The following is an 18,750-nucleotide window of genomic DNA, read 5'->3' as shown; positions in this document are numbered from 1 at the left end:
AACCTCAGCGAATCATCACAGATTCCACTAGATGATGAAATAGTTCTGCAGGAATATTGGTCCATGTCAATAGGACAGCTTCTAGTAGTTACCACAAATTAGATGGAGGCACTGACATGCCCTAAACAACCAATTCTATGTCTTCCCTGAGATGCTCTATTAAGATCTGGGCAATATAAAGGTCGGGGAAGTATTTCATGACTATACGACAGTTGTGGCATGGTACATTGTCCTTCAGCTGTAAGGTCTAGTGTAGAACATCCAGGAATCAGAAGATCCAGAATGCGCCTTTAAAACATTCTCCGCACAATCACTCCACCTCCACCAGCCTCAAATGTTGACACCTGATAGGAAGAATACACGGATTCATGCTGAATGTGCCAAATTCTGATCCTCCCATCTGCATAGAGCAGCAGAAATCTGGATTCAGCTGATCAGGCAATGGTTTCCACTGTTCAGTGATATCATTTCTGTTCTCTTTTGCACATTTAATTAATTTCAGTTTACCCCTGTTCCGTCTGCTGTTTTGGCCCATCTGTGCTAAGAAATGACAAGTTCAGACACATTAGTTGAACATTTTCATAGCATTCAGCTGCGATTTACATCACTGTGCACCGTCTGTTACTCTGAATGATTCTTGATATGTTGCTCGATGAGTTGTTTACGTCCACAGGTTCCACTTTCAATGGATGATTTTACTCAATCACAACAATCTCAGTATCCTCCAGACAGTATTGTACGTAAAAACCTCACCAGATTAGCAGTGTCTGAAATTACCTTGACTTGTTCAAAGTTAATCATAGAATCATAGAATCGTAGAGTTGGAAGGGACCTCCTGGGCCATCTGGTCCAACCCCCTGCTCAAAGCAGGATTTGCTAAATCATCCCAGTCAGATGTCTGTCCAGCCTCTGTTTGAAGACTTCCATTGAAGGAGAACTCACCACTTCTCGTGGCAGCCTGTTCCACTCATTGATCACTCTAACTGTCAAAAAGTTTTTTCTAATATCTAATCTGTGTCTCCTCCCATTCAGTTTCATCCCATTGCTTCTAGTCTTTCCTTGTGCAAATGAGAATAAAGTTGATCCTTCTACAATGTGACAGCCCTTTAGATATTTGTAGACAGCTATTAAGTCTCCTCTCAGTCTTCTCTTTTGCAAACTAAACATTCCCAAATCCTGCAACCTTTCCTCATAAGACAGGGTTTGCAGAACGGTCACCATTCTGGTCGCTCTTTTCTGAACTTGCTCCAGTTTGTTGATGTCTTTTTTAAAATGTGGTGCCCAAAACTGGACACAATATTCCAGATGAGGTCTGACCAAAGAGGAGTAGAGGGAAATAATGACTTCACGTGATCTAGACTGTATGCTTCTGTTAATACATCCTAGAATTGCATTTGCCTTTTTTGCTGCTGCATCACACTGTTGACTCATATTCAGTCTGTGATCTATTAGTATACCCAAGTCTTTTTTACATGTGCTGTCACTTAGCCCTATTCCTCCCATTCTATATATGCTTTTTTCATTTTTATTGCCCAGATGTAGTACTTTGCATTTCTCCCTGTTAAAAACCATTCTGTTAGTTGCTGCCCACTTCTCCAGTTTATTTAAATCTTTTTGAATCCTCTCTCTTCTCTAGTATTAGCTATCCCTTCTAGCTTTGTGTCATCAGCAAATTTAATCAGTTTACCCTCAATTCCTTCATCTAAATCGTTGATAAAGATGTTGAACAATACAGGGCCCAGGACAGAGCCCTGTGGTACCCCACTTGAGACATTCTTCCAACTGGATGTGCAGCCATTTACGACCACTCTTTGGGTCCGATCACTAAGCCAGTTATGAATCCACCTAACAGTTGCCTTGTCCATTCCATACTTAGTCATTTTTTCAATAAGGATTGTTACTCAGTTACTCAGATCGCTCGATTTTCCCATTCTTGTGTGGATTCACACCAAAATAGATCATATCATATTATGTCCTGCTGCACTTCAGGGTCACAAGTCAAATTTCCATCCATGAAGAGGGACGTGTCTCAAATAAATTATCCATTGTGTATAATACTGGTGGATAAAAGAGGACTGAACACAAGACCTTCACAGCCTTCTACACATAATATGGAAGATTTCATGGCACCTTGTCTTAATTTACCTGATGATGCTGAGGAACAATGGGATTTTCTTGTTTACTTTTCTGTGGAAGAAGAGGACGGTGACTTCTCTCTGGTGATGTCCTTTTGTTGGTTAGAACTGGAGAAAACACATACCGGAATTGAATGCATTCTTTTCATACAGACAATTATAGGCCGTGTGTATTTAGTCCTGTATATTACCTGGTGATGTGAGGGGCTGGTGAACCTCCATCATGATGTCCTTGTACAGATCTTTGTGTCCTTCTAAATACTCCCACTCCTCCATGGAGAAATAGATGGTGACATCCTGACACCTTATAGGAACCTGACACATACAATGATATGGTCATCCCCCAATCCCTCCATAGCGTTACTGTATAATGTCCCAGCATTCCCAGCAGTGTCACCTCTCCAGTCAGCAGTTCAATCATCTTGTAGGTGAGTTCTAGGATCTTCTGGTCATTGATGTCCTCATGTATCAGGAAGTGAAGTGGAGACCCCGTGATTGGGCTCAGGGGTCCTCCCCATCCCTCAGACACAGGGGCCTGACAGCGCTCACTAGAGGTCTTCTTCACCACTGTGTAATCCTGTTTATGGAGAGACACATTAATAAATCTCACTACAGACATTTCCAGAGTCCTCACCTCTTCAGTTCTGTCCATCTGTTATTCCCATAGATAAGAATGATGTAATGTGACGTCATCAGAATCTCTCACCTCTCCAGTAAGCCGGAAGAGGATCTCTAGGGTGAGGTGTAATATCCTCTCCGCCATCTTGTCCCTGTCCCTATCCATCCTTGTCAGGTCAATCAGGAAAATTCTCTTATATAGAAGATCTCCACTGAAAGGATCCGATATAGTAAGGACCTGAATGGGGAGAAGATGACGATGTAACATCATAAAGATCCCATGTAAGAAATCTCCGGAGCTGTTACCGGCTTCACATGATCACAACATCCAGTCAAGGCACCGTCCTGCCCGCGGTATAACACGCAATCCAATTACAGTCACATACAGAGATTTATCACATAATATCTCCAATCCAGCACCAAAAACACTGAATCTAAAAGGAAAATCTAAATTATCTGAAACTTTCTTAAATATTCCATAAAAACAAGACATAAAGTTACAAAGTGCAGGCAACTTCCACAAAGATCGGGACTGCACAACCGGGGACGTCAGTAACAGAAATGAGTGAACTTGTTCGGAAAATCTTCACCAATCTAAAACTTGGCATGAACGTAGCATATTCGGATGCATGTTCAGTGTCACAAGCATTTTTACTCAAAGTCAGCAAAATTCGTTCACAGTTCGGTTAATCTGCGCGTTTCCACTAATGCTTTTGTTATTACTTTGGCTAGGATAGTGCTGATGTATGATGAGCGGCAGGGTGACATTTTTGATGAGGGGAGGGAGTGTGGAGAGGTTAGAGGAGCGACGCATTCTTTTTTTCCCCCTTTAACTTTATGTATGTTGATTCCGGCAGCCAATCAGGGCGCAGAAACTATCCATAATGCCATGACACAAAGTCTTATGTGATTGGGTGCTAAAGTCACATGTCTCTGGCCATATAAAAAGCGGACATCTTGTCAGTGAACTTGTCAGTTAACTAGATAGTATCCTGTCCTGTGTGAAATTGATCTCCCAGCATTGAACTAGATTATGTAAAAACTGTGTGGCAGTTTCCAATTTCCAGAGGCACCATTTGCTACTCCAAATCGTTTGTGATTTGAATCGAACTGTGTTTCAGTGGCTAATCAGAAGGCCAAATTTCCATTTAAAAATCATTAGGCCTAATATTGGGGTATAGCCTGGAGGGCCAATTAGCAAATGTAAATCATTTGTGATAAAACTGTGCTTCAGTGGCAAATCAGAAAGTCAGATTTCCACTTAAAAATCATAAGGCCTAATATTGGGGTGCAGCCACGGGCCCAATTTGCTTAAAAAAAAAAAAAGAAGTTGTGGTGGAGGAGGGAATTGGCTTGGTGTTCGACATGTACTTGGGTTAGGTGTTAATGTTAATGAAAGCTCAACTGAACAAACACCGTCTCGTCCTGTCCAAAGACCACTGACAATATCTGTTACTGGACGGCCTACTCGACTCTTTGGCAGCCGCACAGCTGTACATCTTGTAGATTAGGCTAAAAAAAAGCATGTGCTCCAGTGGATGGCAAGCACTGCATCAAGTGGCCTCTTTTCCTCTTCCTTAACATCACACACAGTACAATCCTCAGAGGTGGCACACCAATCACCCTTGTTTTCCCCCGCTTCACAAATTTCCAAATGACCAATTTTTTGTGGGGAACTACAGATGGGCCATTCTGCAGAGCTGTTCACAGATTCTATTCCATGGGCATCAGAGATCTGCTCTGAAGAATCACAGTATGCAGAGGAGGAAAGCATTTGCATCGATGCCCAAAATTTTTTCATGTTGCATCCAGGACCAGAAGAAGTAAAATCCGAGCAGAATCCAGACCCTCGTCACCAGACGTTAACCACCAAGGGTTAGAGCTAATCCTGATGAGACTCATATACCTGAGGAGCATGAGGACTGTACTGTGTTGTCAGGCTTGGAGGAGGAGGAGGGTGACTCTCAGGGTGAGAAGAGTGAGAACAGAGAGGATGACGATGAGGATGTAGATCCCAGTTGATGTGACCCAGAGGTACTGTCAAGATCGGACTCGGGTAAGTCCGGTAGACGCCATAGCATACAACAACGATGGGATGGAAAAGGGAGAGAAACGTTTTAGGAGTAGGGAGTGATGGGACACCTACTGGCACCAACCTGTGCTTGTCCCTAAGCTCCCCTAATGCCCTATGTGGGTCCTTTTTCTCCGCCGCAGTTACGTGCCTTGTCCCCGATTGTCAATGTACCCTGGCTAGTACACTGGGCGGCAAGGATGCTGGCCTCACCACTGCAGATGGTAAAAACACATTGGAAGTGACAAACACAAGACAGACAAAGACAAAGTAACAAAATACTCAGCTTAAGGCCCTACAGCAGCAAAGAATACAGCACCAGGATTCTGAACTCCAACAGCAGCAGAAACACCACCGATACACTCGAGCGCCTCACTCCAGGCTGGTCTTCATACACTAACTATTACCGACCGTCATCTGATGAATCATGTGACTATTTAAAGGATGGTGGTCACCACCCAACATTAGCTGATCAACCAAAAAGCTGCTGCCAGCAAGGATACTGACATTAACCCTTGCTGGACCAAAAGGAAAAAGCAACATTTATATTATAACAGAACCAGAGCTGCCACCAATCCAATCATGAACCGTGACCGTACTCCCTGGACCCTTAAGACCAGACTAAACCCGAATTGAAATACGTTAAGGACACATCAACCCTCTAGGATCCACCTCTGTAGTCACCTGATCCTCAAGGTCATGGCAAATGCAGCCCAATGGTGATAGTAATAACGTAGGATCCAGAGGCGCAACAAATCTCCAGAGCAACGACCTGTGGAACATGTTATGTACATGCATTACTGGATGTAACTCTAGCTGGAAGATCCCAGGGCTGAGAACATCTGATACCTTATAGGGCTTGATCACCATAGAACTCCAAATCCCAGATGCATACTTCCACCTGATGTTTTTAGTGGACACCCACACATACTCCTTCACAAACAGGTCAGGACCTAAACATTTATTACCACACATACATTTGCCACAAGATGGTACTCTCCTTCAGGGACAGACAACAGAGGCGTCCCACTGTGTTACTACACTCATACCCTCTGTAGTGTGGCTAATGGTCGCATAGTCGATGGGAAGTATGTGTCATAGAGATGACTTGTCTCTGTCATGTAACCCGGAGGTTGGTTTGTTGCAACTGTGACCGGGTTGTGGGTAGCTATGAGCTATGTGGGTAGCTATCTCAGGGTAGTTACAGCCTATATAATAGAGGCTATTATTTGGCACATGGTCTGTGTATTTGTAGATTGAAGGCCTCCTGTGTGTTTGGCTCAAGATCGAGCCTGAATACTGGACACAACTAACTACTTCTCTGGACTGCCAATCAATGACTGGATTGTGCTTCTTCAGCCAGGGAAGGCCTAAGACGATGGACGTATGCATACCTTCCAAGACGTACAGTGGGTACGGAAAGTATTCAGACCTCTGGCATGGATGTCTGAGTGGCTGGCTTCTGTGCATGAATAGAGCACTACCTTAACCCCTTTCTGCCATCCGACGTACTATCCCGTCCATGGGACCTGGGCCCCTATGCCCATGGACGGGATAGTACGTCTCAGCGATCAGCGATGCCCACGTGGTGAGCGCCGCTGATCGCGGCCGGGTGTCAGCTGATTATCACAGCTGACAACCGGCACAATGTGTCAGGGGTGGTCACGGACCGCCCCCGACACGTTAACCCCTTGCACACCGCGATCAAACACGATCGCGGTGTACCGGGGGTTAAAGGGAAGCATCGGCAGGGAGGGGGCTCCCTCCGTGCTTCCCTGAGCCCCCCACGGCAGCGCAATGTGCAGCGCTGCTGCGGGGGACTCCTTTCCTCCAGGCCCCCGAATCCAAGATGGCGACGGGGGCCTTCGGGGGCCTGCAGGAAGCTGGCTTCCTCAGTGCCTGCAAAGCGCAGGCATGAGGAAGCCTTCTGCACTGCCTGTGACAGATTGCTGATCTGTCACAGTGATCTGTGATGTGACAGATCAGCGATCTGTCACAGGACAGTGATGTCCCACCTGGGACTATGTAATAAAGTAAAAAAAAATTAAAAAAAAGTGTAAAAATAATTTTAAAAAAATCGCCAAGTAAATTAGTAAAAAAAAAAAAAAAATATTCCCCAATAAATTCATTTTTTGAAAATAAATTAAAAAAAAAAACAATAAAAGTACACATATTAGGTATCGCCGCGTCCGTAACGACCAAGCCCTATAAAACTGTCCCATTAATTAACCCCTTTAGCGAACCCCTTAAAAAATAAAAAAAAAAACGAAGCAAAAAATAATGATTTATTATCATACCGCCAAACAAAAAGTGTAATAACGCGCGATCAAAAAGACGCATATAAATATCCATGGTACCGCTGAAAACGTCATCTTGTCCCGCAAAAAACGAGCCACCACACAGCATCATCAGCGAAAAAATAAAAAAGTTATAGCTCGCAGAATAAAGCAATGCAAAAATAATTATTTTTTATATAAAATAGTTTTCATTGCATAAAACCGACAAAACATAAAAAAACGACCTAAATGAGGTATCGCTGTAACCGTACCGACGCAAAGAATAAAAGCGCTTTATCAATTTTACCGCACGCGGAATGGTGTAAACGCACTCCCCCAAAAGAAATTCATGAAACGCTGGTTTTTGTTCATTCTGCGTCCCAAAAATCGGAATAAAAAGCGATCAAAAAATGTCACGTGCCCGAAAATGGTACCGATAAAAACGTCAACTCGTCCCGCAAAAAATAAGACCACACATGACTCGGTGGGTCAAAATACGGAAAAATTATAGCTCTCAATATGTGGTGATGCAAAAACTATTTTTACAATAAAAAGCGTCTTTTAGCGTGCGACAGCTGCCAAATATAAAAACCGCCATAAATAGTAAATCAAACCCCCTGTTATCACCCCCTTAGTTAGGGAAAAATAATAAAATAAAAAAAATGTATTTATTTCCATTTTTCCATTAGGGCTAGGGTTAGGGTTAGGGCTAGGGTTAGGGCTAGGGTTAGGGCTAGGGTTAGGGCTTGGGTTAGGGCTAGGGTTAGGGCTTGGGTTAGGGCTAGGGTTAGGGTTAGGGCTGAGATTAGGGTTAGGGGTGTGTTGGGGTTCGGGTTGGAGTTAGAATTGGGGGTTTCCACTGTTTGGGCACATCAGGGGCTCTCCAAATGCAACATTGCGTCTGATCTCAATTCCAGCCAATTCTGAGTTGAAAAAGTCATATGGTGCTCCTTCCCTTCCAAGCTCTGCCATGCGCCCAAACAGTGTTTTACCCCCACATATAGGGTATCAGCCTACTCAGGTCAAATTGCAAAACAATTTTTGGGGTCCAATTTCTCCTGTTACCCTTAGGAACATAAAAAATTGGTGGCAAAAATATCATTTTTGTGGAAAAAAATGATTTTTTTATTTTCACGTCCGAGCGTTATAAACTTCTGTGAAGCACTTGGGGGTTCAAAGTGCTCACCACACATCTAGATAAGTTCCGTGGGCGGGTCTAGTGTCCAAAATGGGGTCACTTGTGGGGAGTTTCAATAGTTTAGGTACATTAGGGGCTCTTCAAAGCAACATGACACCCGCAGACCATTCCATCAATGTCTGCATTCCAAAACGTCACTACTTCCCTTCCGAGCCCTGACGTGTGTCCATACAGTAGTTTTCTCCCACATATGGGGTGTCAGCGTACTCAGGACTAATTGGACAACTTTTGGGGTTCAATTTCTCCTGTTACCCTTGGGAAAATAAAAAAATTGGGGACTAATTGATCATGTTTGTGGAAAAAATACGATTTTTTTATTTTCATGCCCTGGCATTATAAACTTCTGTGAAGCCCTTGGGGGTTCAAAGTGCTCACCACACATCTAGATAAGTTCCTTAGGGGGTCTCGTTTCCAAAATGGGGTCATTTGTGGGGGGTTTCCACTGTTTAGGTACATTAGGGGCTCCCCAAAGGCAACATGACACCCGCAGACCATTCCATCAAAGTCTGCATTCCAAAATGTCACTACTTCCCTTCCGAGCCCCGACGTGTGCCCATACAGTAGTTTTCTCCCACATGTGGGGTATCAGCATACTCAGGACAAATTGGACAACAACTTTTGGGGTCCAATTTCTCCTGGTACCCTTGGGAAAATAAAAAAATGGTGACTAAAAGATCATGTTTGTGGAAAAAATACGAATTTTTTATTTTCACGCCCGGGCGTTATAAACTTCTGTGAAGCACTGGGGGGGTTCAAAGTGCTCACCACACATCTATATAAGTTCCTTGGGGGGTCTAGTTTACAAAATGGTGTCATTTGTGGGGGGTTCCACTGTTTAGGTACATTAGGGGCTCTCCAAAGGCAACATGACACCCGCAGACCATTCCAGCAATGTCTGCATTCCAAAACGTCACTACTTCCCTTCCGAGCCCTGACGTGTGCCCATACAGTAGTTTTCTCCCACATATGGGGTATCAGCATACTCAGGACAAATTGGACAACAACTTTTGGGGTCCAATTTCTCCTGGTACCCTTGGGAAAATAAAAAAATGGTGACTAAAAGATCATGTTTGTGGAAAAAATACGAATTTTTTATTTTCACGCCCGGGCGTTATAAACTTTTGTGAAGCACTGGGGGGTTCAAAGTGCTCACCACACATCTAGATAAGTTCCTTGGGGGGTCTAGTTTACAAAATGGTGTCATTTGTGGGGGGGTTCCACTGTTTAGGTACATCAGGGGCTTTCCAATCGCGACATGGTGTCCGATCTCAATTCCAGCCAAAAACGTCAAATGGCGCTGCTTCCCTTCCGAGCTCTGCCATGCTCCCAAATAGTGGTTTACCCCCACATGTGGGGTATCAGCGTACTCAGGACAAATTGCACAATAACTTTTAGGGTCCTGTTACCCTTGGAAAAATAAGAATTGAGGGTGAAAAGATCATTTTTGTGGAAAAAATATGATTTTTTTAATTATATGGCTTTATGTTATAAACTTCTGTGAAGCCCATGGGGGTTCAAAGTTCTCACCACACATCTAGATAAGTTCCTTGGGGGGTCTGGTTTCCAAAATGGGTCACTTGTAGGGGGTTTCCACTGTTTAGGTACATCAGGGACTCTCCAAACGTGACATGGCATCCAATCTGAATTCCAGCCAATTTTGCATTGAAAAAGTCAAACGGCGCTCCTTCCATTCTGAGCTCTGCCATGCGCCGAAACAGTCGTTCCCCCCCACATATCAGGTATCAGTGTACTCAGGACAAATTGCACAATAACTTTTGCAGTCCAATTTCTCCTGTTACCCTTGGTAAAATAAAAAAAATTGAACCTGAAGTATTTTTTTTTATGAAAAAAAGTTAGATGTTCATTTTTTTTTAAATATTCAAAAAAATTCCTGTGACGCACCTAAAGGGTTATTAAACTTCTTGAATGTGGTTTTGAGCACCTTAAGGGGTGCAGTTTTTAGAATGGTGTCACTTTTGGGTATTTTCTATCATATAGACCCCTAAAAGTGGCTTCAAATGTGATGTGGTCCTATAAATAAAATGGTGTTGTAAAAATGAGAAATCGCTGGTCAACTTTTAACCCTTATAACTTCCTAACAAAAAAAAATTTTGGTTCCAAAATTGTGCTGATGTAAAGTAGACATGTGGGAAATGTTAGTTATCAAGTTTATTGTGTGCTGTATCTCTGTGATTTAAGGGCATAAAAATTCAAAGTTGGAAAATTGCGAAATTTTCAAAATTTTCGCCAAATTTCCGTTTTTCTCACAAATAAACGCAAGTTATTTGAATGAAATTTTACCACTATCATGAAGTACAATATGTCACGAGAAAATAATGTCAGAATCACCGGGATCCATGGAAGCGTTCCAGAGTTATGACCTCATAAAGGTACAGTGGTCATAATTGTAAAAATTGGCCCGGTCATGAACGTGCAAACCACCCTTGGGGGTGAAGGGGTTAAAGGGAACCTGTCGCCAGGTCCTGTATGTCCTTGTATAGTGCATACTAGTATGCTGGTTCCCAATCTGCTCTGCAAGGCACAAAAAGACCTTTTATTATAGTCAGTGCGGTCTGATGGGCGTCTCTGGGCCTGATCTGACGCCTCCTTTCTTACAATCGCTGTAGCACTCATGGGCTTCCTTTATCTATGGGTCATCCGTGCTCTTTGGCCTTTTGTGGTGCATGTGCACTACAGTGCAGAATGTGGGACACACTGTGGATGACGTAAGATGTGTCATCCACATAAAGAAGGGAAGGAGGACGGCAGTGATGAAAGAGATGGGGTGCTGTATATTCACCAGAGACGCCAATCGGACTGGACAGTGTAAACTGTGGGTATAATAAAAACTTTTTTGTGTGTGTGTGTGTCCTGCAGAACAGATTGGGGACATACAGTGCGTTGCGAAAGTATTTGGCTCCCTGGAACTTTTGAGCCTTTTCCCACATATGCTTCAAACATAAAAATACCAAATGTAAATTTTTGCCTAAGAATCAACAAGTGGAACACAATTGTGAAGTTGAACGAAATTTATTGGTTATTTTAAATTTTTGTGGCAATTCAAAAACTGAAAAGCGGGGAGTGCAATATTATTCAGCCCCTTTACTTTCAGTGCAGCAAACTCACTCCAGAAGTTCATTGTGGATCTCTGAATGATCCAATGTTGTCCTAAATGACTAATGATGATAAATATAATCCACCTGTGTGTAATCAAGTCTCCTTATAAATGCACCTGCTCTGTGATAGTCTCAGCGTTCTGTTTTAAGCACAGAGAGTAACATAAAGACCAAGGAACACAACAGGCAGGTCCGTGATACTGTTGTGGAGAAGTTTAAAGCCGGATTTGGATACAAAATGATTTCCAAAACTTTAAACATCCCAAGGAGCACTGTGCAAGCGATCATATTGAAATGGAAGGAGTATCATACCACTGCAAATCTACCAAGACCCAGCCGTCCCTCTAAACTTTCATCTCAAACAAGGAGAAGCCTGATCAGAGATGCAGCCAAGAGGCCCATGATCACTCTGGATGAACTGCAGAGATCTACAGCTGAGGTGGGACAGTCTGTCCATAGGACAACAATCACTCGTACACTGCACAAATCTGGCCTTTATGGAATAGTGGCAAGAAGAAAGCCATTTCTCAAAGATATTCATAAAAAGAAACCACTGGAGCCATAGGCGGAGGAGGACATGACTTGGGGATGGGTGGATCTTTACTCCTGCAGCTTTTTTGGTATAGTGATGTAGATTTTAAGCACGAGGGATGTTGCTTTAAGAGTAAGAAGCACAGTATGTCTGTGCCTGGTGGGTTACTGCGAGGAGGGTGGGGCTTATATAGAGCAGGAAATCTGTGTCTCTCCCTCTTTCTTGCACAGGATGAACAGGAGGAAGCATGTCTGCAGTTTCAGGGAGTATAATACTGGGGTTATCACCTCACATTACAGATGATAGGAGCACATTCACCTCAGACATCATGTACCAGTGTAGTATCAGCTCCTACATTATGTATGGGATCAATATTACCTCAGAAATTCATGTAGCTGCCATGTCCCTCATGTGCATGCTACATTTCTCTCTCACCCATGACAGCACCACGGAGAGAGGGGATCCGCCCTTCAGGGACAGGATCCTACAGATAAAAGGGCGGTACCTCTCCTCCGCCTTCAGTTGGGTTCCTGTCCCTGACGGAGGGACCCACAGTACGGCGTACCTGTTAATGGAGCCGGGGCCGGCCTGTCCGGGGATCGGCAGCGGGGAGGCCCCTGTCGCGGCAGGTGCGGTGCCCGAAGCCGCCACCGCCGGGGCCGATGCAGGCTGCTGGGTGAGCGGGGGGAGACGCCGGAGTCCCCGCTCCGGAGAGGAGATCGGGGCTCTGCGGGGCCCGATGGAAGGGGGGCAGCGCCATGGTACGGAGAGTACCAAGATGGCCGCTGCCCCGGAAGTAGAGAAGACGACTTCCGGGTCCCGGGACCAGGCGCATGCGCAGGAGCGCGATCCCCGTCCAGCGCGTGCAGGTGGAGCGGTGACGTCATGGGGCGGTAAATTTAAAAGTGGTGAGGCGCAGAAGCTCCTGGCTGGAAGCGATCCTGATAATGGAGGATAGCGACCAGCAACAGGAGCAGCATGCCAGGCAGCAGCTGAAGCAGCAGCAGCACCACCAACACCACCACCGACAGAAGGAACGAAGCATGGAGGGCCGTTCCAGCAGTCACTCCACGCGGCGTAGTACGTCAGCAGCAAGGAGCAAAACGCCACCAGGAGATCAGCCTATACAGGACCTGACTCCGTCTCCCGAACCGGGAAAAAAGAAGGCAAAAAAGAAGAACAGGGAATGTCCCACTTGCACTAAACCCCTTCCGGTATCATGGGAGAAAAAACTATGCGAGTCCTGTACAAAAGAAATTGTTTGTCAGGAGACTCCGGATTTCGCATCTGACCTAAGGGCCGCAATTAAATCAGAGGTCCAGAGCGCCCTCGAATCCCTTAAACATAAGGATAAAACGAGGAAAAAAGACGCGGTAGAAACCTCCCAGTCAGATTCTTCCACATCGGGAGAAATCTCGTCTAAATCCTCAGAATTCGGCTCCTCATCCTCAGACGAGGAAACAGGAGGACGCCATTGTTTTCCCCTAGAAGAGGTAGACAAACTAGTGAAAGCTGTAAGGTCTACCATGGGGGTATTGGACCCGAGGCCAGATAAAAGAGTCCAGGACATAATGTTCGGGGGACTAGGCCAGAAAAAACGGAGAGTATTTCCGCTAAACGAGATCATCAAGGGTCTAATCAAAAAAGAATGGGATAAGCCAGACAGAAAAAATACTACGGTCCCTTCCCTTAAAAGGAAATATCCCTTTGAGGAGGAGGCATCTACGTCTTGGGATAAAGCCCCGAAACTTGATGTAGCAGTCGCTAAGGCATCAAAGAAATTCGCCCTTCCCTTTGAGGACATGGGTACCCTCAGGGACCCCCTAGATAAAAAGGCGGATACCTTTCTAAAGGGGGCTTGGGAGTCGGCAGGGGGTAACCTCAGGCCAGCGATAGCGGCGACATGTACCTCAAGAGCCCTAATGTTATGGGTAGACCAACTTGAGAAACAACTGAGGGAAGGGACACCTAGAGATAAGATCTTAGATTCTATCCCAGTAATAAGGGGAGCGGCTGCATTCTTAGCGGACTCATCGGCCGATTCAGTCAGGCTATTGTCCAAAACGGCAGCACTTTCAAATGCGGCCCGAAGAACACTATGGCTTAAAAGTTGGCCAGGGGACCTACAGACCAAGATGAAACTATGCTCAATCCCCTGTGAAGGGAAATTCCTTTTTGGGGAAACGTTAGACGACATCCTCCAGAAAGCAGGGGACAAGAAAAAAGGATTCCCAAATTTAGGGCCAGCGGCATTTAAGAGGCCCTTTCGAAATAAGAGGTTTTTTCAGAGAAGACCACCAAGGGAACAAAAGTGGGATGACAAAAGAAGAGATAGAGGCTTCTTCTTTAATAACTCTCCCCGGGACAAAAAGCCCTCCAAGTGACAGTACGCCCAGGGTGGGGGGAAGGTTATCTTTTTTCCTTCCAGCCTGGAGGAGAATTTCAACAAACCCATGGATAATAAACCTAATCCAGGAGGGCCTAAGGATAGACTTCCTCTCTCTCCCGCCTCAAAAATATGTAACAACGCCGCTGAGATCCAGTATGCGAGAACGGGAAGCGCTAGAAAGCGAGGTCCTAGGCCTAGTGAAAAAAGGAGTCCTCCAGGAGGTTCCCCGGCAGGATATGGGCAAAGGGTTCTACTCCCCCCTCTTTCTAGTGACCAAACCAGACGGCACCTTTCGTACTATTATAAATCTGAGAAAACTAAACAAATATGTCAAGAATCAGAGCTTCAAAATGGAGTCGATCAAATCTACCACCAAAGTCCTGTTCCCAAACTGCTACATGATGGTGTTAGACCTCAGCGACGCTTATTATCACGTCCCTATCCACCAAGACTCCAGGAAATATTTAAGGTTAGCCGTCTCAATAAAAGGCAAAATGAAAGAATTCCAGTACAGGGCCCTGCCGTTCGGAATATCGATAGCTCCGCGAGTATTCACCAAAATAGTAGCGGAAATGATGGCTCATATAAGAGAACAAGATATAATAATAATCCCGTATTTAGACGATTTCCTAATAGCGGGCAGCTCGTCTCAAAAATGCAGGGAACAGAGAGACAGGGTGATGAACACTCTATAAGACCTGGGCTGGCTTCTAAATCTAAAAAAATCAAGATTGGAGCCCAGCAGGGTACAGGAATTCTTGGGCCTAACATTAGACTCAAGCATTCAGGAGTGTCACCTCCCAGACCGCAAAAAAGAGAAGATCGCTCAAATTACAGCAAGAGCAATCCAAAATCCCTCCATGACACTAAGGAAGGCTATGTCACTGCTGGGTTCCCTATCCGCCTGCCTGCCAGCAGTTCAATGGGCTCAGTTACACACAAGAGATCTCCAGTGGGACGTATTGGCCAACCAGGCATCAATAGGGGGACACCTAGAGGGTCGTATTACCCTAAATTCAAGCACTATTCATTCCCTAGCTTGGTGGCAAAGCCAGGAGAATCTGTCCAAAGGGATCCCCTGGACAACAAAGATAACACACATAGTGACAACGGATGCCAGTCCCTCAGGATGGGGAGCACACATGAACAACGAGGTGGCTCAGAGCGTATGGGGAAATCAAGAACTAAAAGCCTCCTCAAATCAAAAGGAGCTTCTAGCAGTAGGCTATGCGTTAACACACTTCCTACCCCTACTCCGGAATCACCATGTCCGCATCCTTTCGGACAATCGAGTCACAGTAGCCTATATAAATCATCAGGGGGGAACCAGGTCCCAAGCCCTAATGGACACATCCGCCAAAATCCTCAAACTGGCGGAGGCAAACCTGCTATCTCTGACAGCCATACACATCCGCGGTACAGAGAATCAGAGGGCAGACATTCTGAGCCGCACCCAGTTACGACAGGGGGAATGGGTACTAAAGCAGTCCATTTTTCGGCAGATTGTAAAAATGTGGGGGACCCCAGACATAGATCTGTTCGCCGATTTCAAAAACAAAAAAGTAGACACCTTCTGCTCCCTAGATCCCAGGGGGAATCCTCTATCTCTGGACGCATTTATGCTCCCATGGACACAGAGTCTAACATATGCCTTTACCCCAATCATGCTCATCCCAGCGGTCCTAAAGAAGGTCAGGGAGGACAGGGCAAGAATGATACTGATAGCCCCCTTCTGGCCCAAAAGAACCTGATTTTCCTGGCTAAGAATGCTCTCAGTAACCGACCCTTGGATCCTACCGGATCTCCCGGACCTGCTATCGCAGGGCCCAGTGCTACATCCTCAGGCACCAAACCTCCATTTAACAGCATGGAATTTGAGAGGGCACTGATGAGGGACAGGGGATTTTCAGAAAACCTGATAACTACACTACAAAAAAGTAGGAAACCGGTTACGATGAAAGCTTACGGCAGAACATGGAAAAAATTCCTATCCACTTCTAGGGCAAAGGTTCAGGATGGGGTTCAGATTCATAAAATCCTAGAATTCCTACAAAAGGGCCTAGAACAGGGTCTGGCGGTCAACACATTAAAAGTACAAATAGCGGCGTTAGGCGCCCTCTATAACCATGATGTGGCAGGTGACCCCTGGGTAGCACTGTTTATTAAAGCCGCAACCAGAACTAGGCCAATAGTCAGTCAAAGATTACCCTCATGGGACCGGAATCTTGTACTTTCAACACTGACAGGCCCTCCGTTTGAACCAATTCACTCGGTAACCCTAAAGGTCCTATCACTCAAAACTGTGCTTCTGGTGGCACTAACATCAGCCCGAAGAGTGAGCGATATTCAAGCCTTGTCAGCAGGGCCTCCTTTTACAAAAATTTTAGACGCTAGAGTCATCCTAAAACCAGACCCAGCCTATTTACCTAAAGTGTCGTCACATTTCCACAGGTCCCAGGAGGTAGTCCTTCCTTCCTTCTGCCCAAATCCAAAAAATAAAGGGGAAGAAAAATTCCATACTTTAGATGTTAAAAGGTGCCTAGTACAATACTTAGAGGCCACCAAAAAGTGTAGGAAGGAAGGGTCTCTCTTTGTGTGTTTCCAGGGTCCTCGGAAGGGGCTCAAAGCATCCAAGAGTACCCTGGCAAGGTGGATAAGGGATGCGATCGCCCTGGCATATTCATCCAGTGGGAATACCATCCCAGAGGGGCTGAGAGCTCATTCCACAAGGGCAATGGCGACCTCATGGGCTGAAAGATCTGAGGTATCAATAGAACAAATCTGTAAGGCGGCCACCTGGTCAACACCTTCTACCTTTTTCAAGCACTACCGCCTAGATCTAGCCTCTACGTCTGACCTGACCTTCGGGAGAAGGGTCCTTCAGGCGGTGGTCCCTCCCTAAGCTACCAATCTCTGAAATTCTCTCCGTGGTGCTGTCATGGGTGAGAGCGAATAGCTTACTCACCGATAACGGTGTTTCTCGGAACCCATGACAGCACCCGCTTATTCCCCTCCCCTTCACGAGTATGGTGAGCACGTTTTACTGTTAGTAGAGTGTTTCCGTTTAGGCACGGTGCTTTGATAAGTAAGCAGTATTATAATGTTGTGTATGTATTTCTGTTGTCTAACTAACCTGGAGACCCTCTGATGCTCTGTAACCAACTGAAGGCGGAGGAGAGGTACCGCCCTTTTATCTGTAGGTTCCTGTCCCTGAAGGGCGGATCCCCTCTCTCCGTGGTGCTGTCATGGGTTCCGAGAAACACTGTTATCGGTGAGTAACTAAGCTATTTCCTCACAGACTGTGAGCTTCCGTGTGACCTCCCTGCAGACATGTTTGATATACTACTCTGCATTCACCTCAGACATTGTGTAGTGTGTACTAGGGTAGTATCAGCTCCTACATCTTATCTGGGATCAAGATTACCTCAGAAATTCATGTAGCGGCCATGTTCCCACACTTATTGCAGAGGCAGCTTTTGTGTGACCTCCCTGCAGACATTTCTGATATACCACATTACTGCTGTATTATACAGAGTCTTCATGAGTTCTGGGTTTATGTATGATAGGACAGAGCAGGGACACATGCAGTGTCTGCCATTACTATGGTGGAGCTGGGCAGCCACATGTATTAGAGACACTGGTGAGAGGAGCAGGCGGGGGATGGTATATGTATGATGATGATAGGCTGCACTTCATGTCAGTGTACTGTATACTGACCCTGCTGTGTGCGGATTATGCCCCCTTCCCAGTTATGGAGTCTGATGATCTGTATGTGACCTCATCTGTTATATACTGTGAGGCTGGGTGTGCAGATCCAGTGTAACCATGTTACTCACTATATATGTGGCATATGTGTAAAAGCTCTATTCCTGTGCTGTATACTTAACCTGTACGACGCGGCTGTATACATGATATCACTCCTCACTCTGCTATATGCGGATCATGCTGGGTATAGACATCCTGTGTCTCCAGGTCATTTTCCTGGCTGTACATATAATCTGGACATGACTTCCAGCTTAGTGCTTGATTTCTGTAGCTATTGCTGCCTTTAGTCCTCCCCGTCGTATATTGCATGATCAGAGTATACCCACCAAGAGCTTATTTTATATTACCTAAGATGGTGGATAGAACAGGCCTGAATGGATTATGTTTTATCATGTGTAAAATAAATAATCGGGGAGTAACTCGGCACATTTGAGTGTGCACTAATAACTCAGCACATGGCGGGCAGTGAGTGGGCACTCCTAGTGTGAGGCTGCACATTGCTCTGGAGGACTCATCATGGGCCCAGTTTTCAGCCCTGTCTCTCATCTATTGTAATTGTATGTAGTAGAGTGACTGACTGGGATACAGAACTTGCAGTTTTCTGCTCACACACCTATGGCTGCAGGCAGCTTATATTAGACCTACATATT

The 18,750-nt window shown here is 45.3% G+C and overlaps 1 protein-coding gene across 1 annotated transcript in view; it reads right to left on the bottom strand.

Annotated features, from left to right (window-relative positions):
• The window catches only part of LOC141050967 (uncharacterized), a 70,256-nt gene that overhangs the window by 29,379 nt on the left and 22,127 nt on the right, over nt 1–18,750 (bottom strand). The window contains exons 2-5 of the mRNA XM_073547726.1: nt 2,842–2,991; nt 2,533–2,712; nt 2,327–2,450; nt 2,146–2,243 (exon numbers count right to left, since the gene is read on the bottom strand). Coding sequence (XP_073403827.1) covers nt 2,146–2,243; nt 2,327–2,450; nt 2,533–2,712; nt 2,842–2,991 — 552 coding nt within the window. The remainder of the gene's footprint in view (nt 1–2,145; nt 2,244–2,326; nt 2,451–2,532; nt 2,713–2,841; nt 2,992–18,750) is intronic.

This window comes from Dendrobates tinctorius, unplaced genomic scaffold (assembly GCF_039654945.1).
Source record: "Dendrobates tinctorius isolate UK_male_01 unplaced genomic scaffold, ASM3965494v1 ptg000155l, whole genome shotgun sequence".
Lineage (NCBI taxonomy): Eukaryota > Metazoa > Chordata > Amphibia > Anura > Dendrobatidae > Dendrobates > Dendrobates tinctorius.
Note: the sequence above shows the minus strand (reverse complement) of the source record. Positions and strands in the feature narration are given on the sequence as shown.